Source organism: Venturia canescens, chromosome 2 (assembly GCF_019457755.1).
Source record: "Venturia canescens isolate UGA chromosome 2, ASM1945775v1, whole genome shotgun sequence".
NCBI lineage: Eukaryota > Metazoa > Arthropoda > Insecta > Hymenoptera > Ichneumonidae > Venturia > Venturia canescens.
Window position 1 is genome coordinate 3,111,889 of NC_057422.1, and position 13,769 is coordinate 3,125,657.

General features: G+C 35.8%; 3 protein-coding genes across 7 annotated transcripts in view; 1 reads left to right on the forward strand and 2 right to left on the reverse strand.

Annotated features, from left to right (window-relative positions):
* Positions 1 to 135: 135 nt before the first annotated feature.
* On the reverse strand, positions 136 to 5,676 carry LOC122406819 (putative helicase mov-10-B.1). Its single transcript, XM_043412562.1, has 11 exons — positions 5,384 to 5,676; positions 4,838 to 5,272; positions 4,519 to 4,683; positions 3,641 to 3,797; positions 3,357 to 3,496; positions 2,979 to 3,101; positions 2,664 to 2,878; positions 2,200 to 2,479; positions 1,781 to 2,075; positions 1,244 to 1,616; positions 136 to 1,082 (listed from the first exon to the last, which is right to left on the reverse strand). The coding sequence occupies exons 1-11, from the start codon at positions 5,476 to 5,478 to the stop codon at positions 838 to 840; spliced, it is 2,523 nt and encodes an 840-aa protein (XP_043268497.1). The 5' UTR covers positions 5,479 to 5,676; the 3' UTR covers positions 136 to 837.
* Positions 5,677 to 5,761: 85 nt separating this feature from the next.
* LOC122406821 (uncharacterized) lies at positions 5,762 to 9,333 on the forward strand. Of its 3 annotated transcripts, none has more exons than XM_043412566.1 (4): positions 5,762 to 6,415; positions 6,500 to 6,573; positions 6,868 to 6,910; positions 7,329 to 7,426. In XM_043412566.1, exons 1-4 carry the CDS (start codon positions 6,206 to 6,208, stop codon positions 7,335 to 7,337), a joined length of 336 nt encoding a protein of 111 aa, XP_043268501.1. In that variant the 5' UTR covers positions 5,762 to 6,205; the 3' UTR covers positions 7,338 to 7,426. The 3 variants fall into 3 exon arrangements, with proteins under 3 accessions (XP_043268501.1, XP_043268499.1, XP_043268500.1); XM_043412564.1 differs by having other exon boundaries at positions 6,207 to 6,415; positions 6,854 to 6,910; positions 7,329 to 9,333; XM_043412565.1 differs by having other exon boundaries at positions 6,208 to 6,415; positions 7,329 to 9,333.
* A 1,346-nt stretch (positions 9,334 to 10,679) lies between these two features.
* Positions 10,680 to 13,769, reverse strand: part of LOC122406827 (TIP41-like protein) — a 45,139-nt gene continuing 42,049 nt past the window's right edge. For 2 of the 3 annotated variants that reach the window (XM_043412584.1, XM_043412582.1), the window contains exons 2-6: positions 12,135 to 12,313; positions 11,762 to 11,941; positions 11,470 to 11,692; positions 11,234 to 11,392; positions 10,680 to 11,134 (exon numbers count right to left, since the gene is read on the reverse strand). In XM_043412584.1, the coding sequence (XP_043268519.1) occupies positions 10,895 to 11,134; positions 11,234 to 11,392; positions 11,470 to 11,692; positions 11,762 to 11,941; positions 12,135 to 12,310 (978 nt within the window). In that variant the 5' untranslated portion in view covers positions 12,311 to 12,313 and the 3' untranslated portion in view covers positions 10,680 to 10,894. Of the gene's footprint in view, positions 11,135 to 11,233; positions 11,393 to 11,469; positions 11,693 to 11,761; positions 11,942 to 12,134; positions 12,314 to 12,502; positions 12,652 to 13,769 lie in introns of those variants that run through there. The other variant, XM_043412583.1, reaches the window with a different exon arrangement.

Sequence of the window (13,769 nt, forward strand, 5' to 3'; positions counted from 1 at the left end):
GTTTTTTGTTTCAATCGGATTCAATGGAACTTCAGATTTATAGCTGCAGTGCTGAGTTACAGTTTAGAGATCGTCGACAAGTAAAAATTTCACCGAAACCCCTTTTTCCTCCTTAAATTATTCGATACGAATTGATTGAAAATTTAAAAATACACATTTTATTCGATTATCGATGTATCTTTATGGAACAATAATGTTACAATGCTCTGAATAATACTGCTTTTTTGTCATAAATCTTATACGATATTTTGTTACGTGTAATAACAGCCACGATTAAACCTGAAACAAGTTTCGTACCAGAGAAGCTTGTCAAGTTGTAAGAACGTGAAGAGGCACCGTTTCAATTGTTACGTTTCAAGCATAAAACGGAGTATTTCATAAGAATTTTCAAACATTGTACATTATCACAGACATGTCCCCGATAAGATATTATCAATTCTCTTAAAGAGCATTCCCGAGGCGTAATTGAACGTTTTGTGCTTTAAAACGAGAATAGACATTTGTGGTTAACTAACTCAGTGACAGACCAGTGCCACTGTTTATCGTCGATATTTTAATGGTGAATAGTAAAATATATTGGTAACATGAACCACATAAATGTGTTTGTACACCACTGTAAAATTTATATTACTCAGGTTCAACCGAATTGAACGATCCTTCTAAATGTATAGTAACTAACGTCAGACCTTCAAAATAGAATACCCATTTTTAACTTTTCGTGAGTAAATACAAATGATAAATAAATAACAACGAAGGTTAAACTGAAAAAAAAAAGATTGACGCTCCGTAGGATTTCAAAAGGATCGTATCAAAACGGAATAAACGTAGCGCGCCTTCCTAACTCTTAGTATTTTTCGTGTTCATTCCCAAGTTCGATAAGCGACTTGATATTTCCGAAACTGCAGAACCGCTTGTTACGGCGTTTGTATAGAGTGGCGAATTTGAAGTATCCCATTCATCCTCGTCGGAGAAAATTCCTCTTGCCAAGTCCTCCTCATCTTCGACCTCGTCGCCGTTGACGTTGGCGCCGTTTTTATTCGTAGAATTACCATTGAACAAGTACGTATGCAGACGGAAAACATCTTAAATACCACAGAAATGAAAATTAATAGAATGAATAATTAAAGAGTATTAATTGGAAAGAAAAATAAAAATAAACACGGTGAAATTTATGGTAAATCATTAGAGTGGTATATCGAGACAAAAAAACGACAGCTTATTAATTTGACGATTGACGACATACCGGAATTATCTTCGGATGCGATATTCTTAACGAGGAACTCGTCATACGGAGATTCATATCGCGGGAATCGTCTTCTTCTCTCAGCATTGTGTTCGGGTAGAGCGAACGACTTTTTCTCAACAGGAGCTTCCTCGACCACTTGGAACGGCTGATCCGGGTTACAACTCGACGTGGGCACGTGCTTTTTACCCAAAAGTTTACGCGCCTTCGACCAGTTAATATATCGATCGAGGAGGAACTTTGATCCCATGAGAGCTCCGTTGTCAACGCAGTAACTTATAAATTCTCGCCAATTCGCATCAACTTGAAGAACTGTGGGATTCCCGATTACGATCAGCAGAGCTTTTGCTCTCGTAACTGCTACGTTGAATCTCTGTAACCAATCGAGCAACATTACATCCATTGAAGTTAAAATTATACATTCGCCAGTTGAAATGTGTTTTTTTTTTCATGTACAAATTGTTGAAATTTTCAAAATGGGGGCGAGAAAGTAGAACGTCCCACGGGACATTAATTAATTTCATAATTGAAATTTACCTTTGGATTCGATAAAAATCCGATGTGAAGTCGTCCGTTATGAGCATACAAAACTGATCGGACAGTCGAAATGATAATTATGTCTTTCTCCTGTCCCTGAAAAGTTTCTACGGTGCCGACCGCCACATCTTTCCAATTTCTGTTCTCCAATTCATCGTGCAACTTTTGTCTTTGGAGTCGGTACGGGGTAACTATGCCGATTTCATCTTGACGTACAGATCTGCCACCAATTTTCGACCGTAAAAGATCTTTCACGTAATTCATCGCCACTTTGACTTCTTCTATATTATAAACACTGTAATGAATAATTCCAGCTATTATGTGACACGAATGAAGAAGAAGTGAAGAAAACATAAAAATAGAATTTTTCATAGTTCTATCACAAAAATGTTTCATCTTCGTTGTTGGATTATGCCAACCTTGGGGAACGTGGATCACGTGCCTCCTTTCCATCGACCGCGTGAAAAATTACAGGAAACTTTTTTTTAGGCAAGGTTGGCCAATCGACCGCTCTCATGGTGTGCGAACCGCCAATAGCTTTCAATTCACCCTCATAAAACAGTACATTTGGTATGTGAAGAATAGCTGGATGACAACGATAATTCAGCACGAGTTTCGTTACGTAAGAAGGATTGAATTTGTCGTTCCCATCTTTCCGGTAGAGTTTCCAGTTCATCAATCTCTCCAGCATCGAGCAGCCTATCATCATAAGATTATTAAATAACTACTAACTAAAGCGTCAAATTCATCAGGAGAGACAATTTTTTTCAACTACAATTCAAATCCATTCGAACCGAAATTTACGACATCGAATTTAATACTGGTATTTAATACTGAATTTGTGTTACAAATACTAGACGCTTATTGGAGTAAGATTTTTTACCGAGAAGAGGTTCAGCTATTTTCGATAGCACGGATGGACCGAGCTGTTGCGGATCTCCCGCGATGACAATTTGACCGTGGAGTCTTCCTCTGTGACTCTCATCTTTGCTGCTCATCAACGTCATTGGTATCAGGGTCTCAGGCTCCGTAGCTTGACCGGCCTCATCAACAAAAACGTAAGAGAAGTGATTTTCCCGGAGATTGTAGCTTACCAACCTGATACAAAAAATGTACGTGTGAGAACAAATAAAATTCAAAGAATGAAACTTTTCAAAGAGGCGCAATAAATAGCGCTTTTGGGGAATTTTTTCTTCACCTATGACAAGTTATTAAAGTTGTAATAACAATCTTCTTCGTTATCAGAATATCCTTCGAAACGAATAGTGCGCTATCTCCAGCAAAGTTTGAACACTCTTTCAGAGTTTCACCGATATCTTTGCTGCAATTGGAAGAAAAATGAAATTAAGACGTTTGAAGCAAAGAAAAATACCACAAAATTCATGAACACTTTAGAGAAGCCATAAAATAAAAAACTTTATTATTTACTCAAAGCCAAGAACATTAATAAATTCTACAGTTATCGAATCTACTATGAAACGTGCAATGTTAGTAATAGAGAAATACATGGTGATAAAATTCTGTCACTTTGCAAGGATTCTCGAAATTCAAAGGTTGCTTCGTTCAATTTTCTCACCTGTCCCTCGACATGCTGTACATTCGGTATATGTCATGTGCGTCTATCGTGCTTTTCAATAACCTCAAGGCGACTTCGTCCGCCGCTGCGTTCGATGGTGTACAAACTAAAATGCGATTGGAAGGATTCTTCTTTAGGATCTAAATGTAAACAAAATGAAAAATGGTATAACGGATTGGATAATGAGAACAAAAGAAAAATGGTGCGAAAAAAGTGTAATACAGTGCTTTAATAACTAGTAACAATGATAATAGCATGCGCTCAAATAATCAAATGAAATCAACCTGACTAATGGCTTCAACCAAAGTTGATGTTTTTCCAGTACCAGGTGGACCAAAAAGTATGTACGGAGCTGGAAATGCCGTTCGGGCCATGATGTTAATAACAGCCTGTTGCTGTTCTGGATTGCTTTTCATACTCTCATTGATCCACACGAGTTCTCTGAAAATTTGAACGCCTAAGTAAGTTCGCTTTTCTTCTGTGATTCTTATTCAGCTCAGTGCTTGCAAGATATTAACGAACCGATTTAGCCGGCACCAGAAATGAACCTTTTACGTGGCAAGCATAGGGCAAAAAACTCAATATTACAAATATTTTGATAGCGTTTAATGGGAAGGTTTGTTCTTCTCAAATCAAAATGACTCTAAACTCAAGTTCAGCTCTTTGCTTTTTAGCAAACATTTTTTTCCTGTTCCACGCACAAAAACAAGGAAGTATTTGGTCTATTTATTTGCAATATTATTCCAATCATGAGTTGAAATGCAGTTTTAATTTCATTTTTAATTTTCCAATTTCTGAGAGATAAAACCAATTTATTTACTGCACTGAAATATTTGATTGAATTTGACAGAAATATTTCAACTATGCAGAATAAACTATGCAAAAACACCAGGAATATGGCAGACTAATTTTTTTTTTCCATGAAAATAAAGGGCTTTTTCATAATTCACACTATTTTTGTTAATTAATGAAATGCTGTAAAAATCGTTTATAAACTAATGCTGTATTATACATAAGAACCCATAATTTACTGATTAGAATACTAATTTTTAAGAAAACTGTCTAATCGATAACACAAACTTAGAAATCTTCAGGGAATGGATTTGAATGAATAATTTTGATGCTACAATTACATGAGAGTTAAAATATGCAAATCACTCACTGTTGATTTTGTATTTTATTGATTGGTTCCTCCAATGGAAACAGTATTGGCAAAAGATTGTATTTTATTGCTCTATCAACAGCATGATGACAGCACTGGAAACAGTAGTCCGAATATTCAAAAGAAATGTCGTAACGATGGTATGGTTGAAAAGCCTCTTTGAATCTATAAAGAAAATGCAACAGAATTAAAAGCCATTTTCCAGCATTTCAAGCAAAATACTAAAAATGTAGATTTTTTTTTTTCAAACTAGGTATTTGTTCTGTCTGTTATTCAATAGTGAAGCAAATCTTGAATACTTTATGTAAGATTTTCTTGCCTGGGATCTACAAAAGCAGTAATGTAGTTTGCTCCAACTGAGGTTACCAAAGAAACAGTGCAATTCTGCCCATCTGTTTGACTTATCTTAACAACGTCTCTTGCTCTGACAGAAGGTCTGTCCTCGGACAGGCCTGGGACATGTATGACGAAGTTGTCGGAGATGTACGAGGATGGAACAATTGTTTGCTTATACAATGTATATTGTGCCATGTCCAGTTCGTTCTGATGATAATCAAGATAAAGCAGTAGCTTCATCAAGAACCAATATTGATGTGGCTTCATATCTTTGAAATTTTTCAAAAAGCCCAATATCGTTGCGTATTCTTTTGCAGTTTCAGTAAGCTTAGAATCTTCTTTCTCATGTTCAAGAGCCATTTCCAGATCTCGAGGAAGAGGGAATGAAAAATTTTGCATAAAAGAAGCCATGGGTACCCTGTTGAACAATAAAAAAAAGTGTGCAGCCAAGTTAACAATTGTGACATTCATCTTGAGGAATGTGTCAAGGTCAATGTCATGAGAGATGTCGATTAATACCAAAACTTACACATTCATGGAACTTCTGATAGCAATTTCTTTGTTAATATTAACATGGTTCTTGATTTCTTGATTTGAAGTATCCATTTTTACTGCCGAAATCATCAACTTTCTTATCGTAAATTTTCTTATTTATTTGAATTTTCGTTTTATTGAGAACGTAATGTGTTCGTAGACACGTGAACTGTGCATTTGATTAGGTTAAGCGATGGTTTAAAAAACTGAAATCAAATTCTTTGCTTTCCACGTGCGGGCACGATTTGAAGGGCAAGGGTTGCGAAAGAAAAAAGAAACAAAAAGTTTGTCGTCCAGTGTTGCCAACTTAGGGGTTTTCCCCCTAAATTTAGGGGCAACGCAGATGCCTAGGGGTTTTTTTAGGGGCAATTTTTTTTTGGGGGTTTTTTTAGGGGCAACTTTTTTCTAGGGAATTTTTTAAGGGCTACTCTCATTTCGAGTTTTCAAGTGTTCGGTGCGTGTTAAAGACGAAATATTCTACCGAGACCGAGACCGTGTTCCGATACTGTGAGTACTGTAAGCCCTATAGGGATGGTACAAGTAGACTACCGCGCCACTAGTGGTGAAAAGTGAAAATTTTTGGGGATCTTTTATCATTATTGTATTATTATTATATATATATATATTCAATTATTATGATTATATTTCAATCAAAGTATTGAAAGTGCTACCCCAAAAACTTATAAATTATGACATTAGAGGCGCCACGAGTACTTTCGACCTGCCCTCTATCGAATCTGCACCATCTCTATTCGCTCTGTGCGCGTGGGCGGAGCCAAAAATCTAATACTACTACACTAATAGTATTAGTGTGTTCATGCATACTGCCAGCGCCACCATAAAGGGGACTCCGGCGTTTTTGGAGGAATACGTATACACGACACACGCTCACTTTCAAAGTAGTATGTTTACGCGCACGGAGCGAATACCAAAGCAAATACTCGCAGTACTCACAGTCACAGTCAATATCGGAACACGGCCCGAGTCTCTTGATTCTGCTCGCTCGCGTACCTTCTCGGATTGCAAAGTAAGTCATTTTCGTTTTTTGAAGTATCAGCGAAAAAATAAAAAAGGTATTAATAATTCAAACTTATATTCAAATTCATTACAGCATGCCAAAAGAAAAAAACAAAAAATATCTGCAAAAATATGTAAAGTGTTGGGAGACCGATTCAGCGCTTCAAGGTTAGTTAACATGCATTTTCTAAATTCGAATAAAATATATATTCATTCTCAATTTTTTCTATTAAATATTATGTTTAATTATTACGCTCTGTCCGAACGACAAAACGGTTGTATGTAAAGATACATATAAAGATACGTGGAAGTTGAAAGTGAAAAACGAGGATCGAATGAAAATAGATTCAGTTTTTACGTTTACAAGATTATTAAACATAATCAACTCAAAATAATGATTGTTCCAATTCGGTTAGTTTAATCTATGAGATGAATGTTTACTACACAGGGATTTCTTCAAAGCTTGCAGATCAACCGAGGTTTTCAAAGTTTTTTCCTGAAAAAGGTAATTTAAGTTATGTGAACCAGTGTGTTCTGGTTCGGTTCGTAGAATGTGTTTGATTAAGAGCTTCATTTGGTGGTAGTTTCACTGGTTTCTTTTTTCCTTTTCATTCCAGGTAGTTAACCTCAATTTGATTCCATTTTCACCTCCTCGTCTTGCTTAGTTTCCTACAATTTTTCATCAGTATATAGACACTCGTACTCCTTCGATTCCTCTAATACTTTTAATGTTTCCTCCAATGTGTTTTCACCTAATGTTTTAATATTTCTTCAAGTATGCACTGTTTTAATTCTTCTTTATTTGTGATGGTCCGACTAACTATTTTAAACATTTGTTAATGTTTATATGGACTTTCGCAATTGATATTGATAAATATCATAATTTATTATTATTATTAAATGTCTTGTGGTTTACATTATAGGTTGGCTAGGGCCTGATCCAACTGATACATGTTCTGCGGTCTGCAAATATTGTCGAATATCGTTGAAAGCTCACAAAAAGGATTTGATGAACCACGCAAAGACAGAAAAACATAAAAAAGCTGTATCCTTGGACAAATCAGCAAAGACATTCGAACCGTTGACTTCAACATTTGAGCCAGTTCTGACAGAAGCAACGAAGATCGCCGAATTGAAAATTGCTGCATTTATTGCAGAACATAGTTCACTGCAGACTGTGAATCACATGATCGACATTCTGCCGCAGCTGGACCCTTCGTCACATATAATTTCGAATTTGAAACTCCATCGCACTAAATGTTCGATGTTGATCAAGAACGTCCTCGGGCCTTGTATGCTCCAAGAACTTATCCAAGAAATTGGCGACGGTCCATACTCACTCATAATCGACGAGAGTACTGATCTTTCAACGCAGAAGGTGTTGTGTATCATGTTGCGATTTTTCTCTTTCGAGAAACGAGAAGTGGTTACAACGTTTTATCGGTTAATCAAATTAATCGATGCCGATGCAAAAAGTGTGCATAGTGCCATTAAACTTCAATTAGAACAAGATGGTTTAAAAGTTGAAAATATGGTCGGCATTGGCGTTGATGGAGCGAGTGTGATGGTTGGAAAACACAACTCAGTTACAGCTTTGTTTAAGCGTGAAATAGATGACCTAATCGTTATGCCATGTGTTTGTCACTCACTTCATTTATGCGCTGAAAAAGCATCGGAAATGTTGCCTCGTCCATTAGAATTTTTGGTTCGAGAAACGCATAATTGGTTTTCTTACAGCCCCAAACGGTTAGAAAAATATAAGCTTTTGTACGAAACAATTAATGGTAGTGGAAAACCGAATAAAATTCAGGGTCTTAGCGGAACTCGTTGGCTTGCTCGATCCGAGGCTATCGATACCATCTTAAATCAGTGGGAAGAATTGCAATTCTTATTTTCAATTGCAAAATCAGAAGACAATTGTCACATGGCTGCTCAGTTATACAACATCATGATAAGGTTACCCTACAAAGCTTTTCTTATTTTTTTAAAATACGAACTGAAAAGTGTAACGCAATTAAATTTGCTTTTTCAAAGTGATTACGTAGAACCTACGAAATTACTTGAGGATCTTTTTTTGATGTTCAAAAACTTACTGCAAAAGCTCGTTGTACCATCGAGCTTGCAGAAATTAACTGACAGTGAATTGATCAATTTCGATTTTCAATCTTGTTTAATGCATACTTCAGCAATGTATTTTGGCTACGAGTTTCACGTCATTGCTCAAGATATTGAACCAACAGAATTATTGGATGTTAAAGAAAGGTGCAAAAAATTTCTCTGTACTTTGGCTCAAGAGGTTCAAAAAAGATTGCCGGACAACTTATCTATCCTAAAGACGATGGCCGATCTTCATCCTAAAATCGCATTATCGCGAATGAAACCCAGTTTAACAGGTATTATTGCAAAATTCCAACGCACTCACTTATACGGCAATAAGAATGAGACAGAGTCAGAATGGAATCAATTGCAAAATAAATCGTGGCCAAATACAGTCAATTCCGTTGAATTTTATTCAGCCGTTTTTGTAGATTATGATTCTGCTGGTCAAAAGCGATTTGAAAACATTGCCAAATTTTCAATGGCTCTACTTACACTTCCGATTTCAAATGCAAGTGTCGAACGCGCTTTTTCGACATACAACGTAATTAAAAATAAATTACGAAATAAGCTGTCTCTTGAAGTACTGCAAAGTATTATGATGGTACGGTTCACTTTACAAAGACAATCCGGATCTTGCGTCAAATTTGTTCCTTCTGCCCGTATGCTCGAAATGTTCAACGTTAGTATGTACGATTTCAAAAATGCAAACAATACTCAGAAACAATGTGATTCAGTCGATGTTGTCGACGAAATATTCGATAACTACATTGGCGAAATATGAAGACGCGGGAAAAAAATTCTTACAATAAAATGTCAATTGTTCTCTTATTAATTTGTTATTATAAATAACATTTTTCACTATTTGTATTTATTCCATTGTAAAAATTACATGGTGTAAATTAAATGATAATTTAATTCTCACTAAATGTTTTTTGTTCAATGTTTTTATTTTCCGATATTTTCATTAAATTTTCATTACAGGAATATTTTTTAGATTATTATAATAAAATTCATTATAAAAATGTTTATTTTTATTTAAAAGTATAATTTTAAGCAATATTCAATGTTACGAAGGAATATAGCGCTTCTTCAAAAATAGGGGTTTTTAGGGGGATTTCAGATGGATTTTGGGGGGGGACGGTCCGTAGGAGTTGGCAACACTGTTGTCGTCACCAAGGCAAGGACAGTTCCTTCCTTCACCGATCTTTTTATGGTCACCCGTTAGTCCCAAATCTGTTCGCTCGTTTTTTATTTTTATTTTTTTGCTAACACGCCGTTTACAATAATCTTTGTTCGGCATTCCAGAGCTTATTAATTTCGAAAGCTTGTTAGTGTTGAACGGATTCGCGATGCAAACACTTCTGTCACGAATCACGAATGGCTAATATTTCCGTTTTTCATTACTTCGTAAGCACTTTCGTAATCAGCGAGAATATTCGAAACGGAGCTTTAACGTATTTTCTAATTTAGCTTGAGTTCAATTCGGGTAATCCCTTTCGGTGCAACCGTTAAAACGAAAATTAAATTGGGTAGTAGTAGCGGATGAGTTAGAAAAGTTCTCTCTGAACTTGCGAAGTGCGAAGTTTCTTTTCCACGAACAACCGCTTGGCGGCATGACGTTCACGTGGCCGATGCAGAAAGGGAAGGGGAAATATGGCGGTGATGTGAAGACTTCGATCCGTGACTTCGATTTAATTTATTGTTTTTCTTGATACATGGAAAATGTACTCATCGATAGAAAAAATAATTGATGGGAGAAACAACAATGTTAAACGCACAATTTTTTTTAGCGCTTTCGTTACTACGTTTATTATTACGCACGGATTTAAGGGAAAAAGCCGGCTGCAAAGGTTTCGTCAATTCAAAGCTAACAAAGTGTATTGCAGACTCACGCTCGTTTTTTACAACCATTATAACTCATTCCATCCTTTGTCAAAACTACATAAAAACATTAAACTGAGTTAATACCGTATCGAAAAAAACGGCCATCAGTGAGTAAAAATATACAGAAAAAAATTCTAGGTCGAAGATATAAAAAGTACCAAAAACCTAGTTAGCAAAATTATTCCCCCCCCCCCTCCCCCCAGGACTAATGCATTAACAAAAGTAATTGTAGGCGTTGGTAGGCATTCTAAGAGAGCTCCCTGAATGAACTCAAAATCTCATTGGAAAGGTTGTTTTCCAAAATAATCGTTTTATTGCATTTTCGTTTTAGTGTGTTTTATAATTATTTTTTGTATTATCTGTTCTAAACAGTACAGCCGTTGATTTTTTCAAGCTAACGCATGGAAAATTATATCAGTTGCTTTTTTTTTTCATTTCTTTGTTTTTCCATCATAGTAAATGTAACAATGAATGATCCTCAGGTTCAATATTTTATGTTTAGGCTCTAAGTTACAGAGTCGTTTGTTGTTGTGTTTGGTTGGACGTTTTCTACACTAGTTGGATTCAAGCTACAACACTCGGGTTTGTTATATTCTGCTTCATTCACTGTTTTTGTCAATCCCTCACTTTCCCCTGGGAGAGGATTCGTAGGGTGGTTCGAAACAATTAATTTTTCGTAGCGACTATTTGTCAGTGGCAGATGAAGAGCTATGCGGCTAGGATCTACGAAGAGACTCGGTGGCACCTGTAAAAGGGCATTTGAATTTAACGTTGAACCAGGATCAGCAAGAAAAATAGAAATCTTGATAAAAAATTTCAATTTCTGTCACTGATTTTCACTCACGTGTAAATCTTTGACTTTAGCTTCTCTAGATGTGAACTCTCGTAACAAGTAATTCTGATGAAATTCGTGATAAAGTCGAGTATCGTTCACTCGGATCATGACATTATCAACACGAAGAAAATAGCGAAGCAATATGAATAAACTATTAGGCATAACCCGCTGTGAAAAAAAAAATCATGTGAGCACGGAAAGTGAAAGACTTTTTTGAGGATTAATTGATACTCATTGCAGCTTACAATTTTGACAGACATCGCAGCAATTCCGTGGTCATGAAGTTCATCCTCGTAAAGAGTCAAATCGTGATAAAACAATATTTTCTCTTTCACTTTCAATTTGTCCACATCTATTCTCTCTTTAGTTTCTTGAACCTCAAATCCCAAAGTTGTACCCATATAATCAGTTGTGAACGTCCAGTCAAAGGGCTTTACTTTTTCCTCCAAATACTCTTTATTTTCTAATCTGTTAAACAAAAATTTGCCGTTAATATACAACTTTGTGGCCTAAAATGTTTTTGGATTATTTATTCACCTGGATTCTTTCCAAGCTTCCGCGCAAGCTAGTTGTAATTGTATTTTGCCATTTGACACACGTTTCAGAGCATCCAGCGCATTGAATTCTATGCTAGCTCCGTTGTTGTGTTTTAAATATAATATGTTGTTTGGAAACACCATGTCCGGCATGTGGGGCATTTCTAAAGCTTGATTGTACCTGATAAAAAAGATATCAAAGAATTAACGTGCTCAACCCGTATAAGGTTTTTAATAAGATTTTAAATATATTCTAAGTAGCGTCTATCGGGAACAACATAGTACAGTAAAATACTGATGAAAATTTAATTCAGCACCGGTTACCCTTAAAGTGATTGTTAAAGTGAGCGATGATGTCATAAATGTATACTTACACACAGAACTGACAGGGTTCTGGATCTTGGGAACATCCTTCTTCAGTTTTGGAACATTTAGAGTGCAGAATATGAGACTGCGTGTACTTGATATTCCAAGGTGGAAAATTGTGTTCCTCCTGATTTACAGGGAGTCGGAGAATGTCAATGCCTCCATGGACTTTGACAGTCGTCATTCTCTGTGAATTGAAATACAAATACCAATAATGTCCAAAACAATGGTTTTTAACGCTAATTTGCGGTCGATATAACCTAAATCACAAAACCAGTAAAAAAAAAAAGTTCTCGAATAAATAAGATAAATAGATTTTCCTACAGCTAATTTATCAGATATCCGATACAGCAAAAAAAAATCATCAATTACTTACGGAGGAGCAATGAAAATATTCAAAAATTGTGACTATATAAGTCAAATTGTTTCGTGACGGATTCCGGCGTGAAATTCACCGCCTCTACCAACCTCTACCGAACATTATTATATCTCTACCTTTTCATGGGCGCTCTGTTACAAAAATATAATAGAATTCTTCTACTTTCGGCCGCGTGAGGCCGTTAGTGGCACAGTAGCAGGCGTTCGATGTCTCGATGTAGACTGCATGAACGTGAAATTTTGTTTCATACAAAATATATAGACTGCGATTCGAAAATGAGCACAAATTTGCATAATTCTTCATGAAATTCTATACAAACACATGAAAACATTGATAATTCGATCTCTATGGCGACGAATAAAATTGTTCCAATAATAAGATACGATAGGGCTTAGCTAACCAACAAATAGTGATCAAACCGTACGTGATAACTTTTATTTTACATACAAATTTAGTTTTTTTTGGCAAATGAAACCATCCTCTTCAATTTTGCGGATAGTTATATTTAAGCACTTTTATTTATTCAAGCAATTCAAGCAACTTGCAATTAATAACCTTTATTGAGCAACATTGATTTTTGTCGCTCATCATTGGAGTTAAAAATCGTAGAAAAATGTTGATAATCGTAAGGATAAAAATTTTTTGAATGCACTCATTGTGACAAAGAGATTCTAATCGTAAGCGAAAGTTCTGAAGTAATTTCGAATTTTTTTGAATGTTTTGTACTAAACTCGAAATCAATCCGTCGCCGATTGTGCTGCGACTTGCGTTTGATATATAAAACTATATTTGGTCATGACGAGTTGCATTGTCTGACGAGATTATTGCACCCAACGATCTTTTTGTTTTTGGTCAATTAAATGTTGGTAAACAATAGACCGCGTAATACAACGGTGCGTCTGATGAAAACCAAACATTAATGCCCTACAGGTTATATTGAACTTGGGATGGAAAGCGTGTACCACTCGAAAAGCTAAAATAAGTAAACATTACTTTTAATGGCTGCACCAAGGTGACACTAAAATATTAAAAATATATTCTCGGAAAGTGAATTTCCAGGCGATGACACGTCCTCACGTTGGAGCTATTAAAAAATAAAGTGTTTTTTCTGAGTTCTCTTTTCGACCTTTTCCAAACGTTTCCCCAATAATCGATTGATTTTCCACGTGGCCATGCAAATGAAAGGTTAAAAATAATTCGAGACCACCGAATCTCAATAATTAACTCATTTCGTCGATAAATATTCGATGGAACAGGACGAGCG

Excerpts from the sequence above, each read along its gene's own strand:
- LOC122406819 (XM_043412562.1), bottom strand. The coding sequence starts at position 5,478 with ATGATTTCGGCAGTAAAAATGGATACTTCAAATCAAGAAATCAAGAAC. Across the intron at positions 2,076-2,199 it reads CGTGATCCACGTTCCCCAAG|TGTTTATAATATAGAAGAAG; the intron begins GTTGGCATAATC and ends TATTCATTACAG. Across the intron at positions 1,083-1,243 it reads CGCATCCGAAGATAATTCCG|ATGTTTTCCGTCTGCATACG; the intron begins GTATGTCGTCAA and ends GTGGTATTTAAG.
- LOC122406821 (XM_043412564.1), top strand. The coding sequence starts at position 6,501 with ATGCCAAAAGAAAAAAACAAAAAATATCTGCAAAAATATGTAAAGTGT. Across the intron at positions 6,574-6,853 it reads GACCGATTCAGCGCTTCAAG|GGATTTCTTCAAAGCTTGCA; the intron begins GTTAGTTAACAT and ends TTTACTACACAG. Across the intron at positions 6,911-7,328 it reads AAAGTTTTTTCCTGAAAAAG|GTTGGCTAGGGCCTGATCCA; the intron begins GTAATTTAAGTT and ends TTTACATTATAG.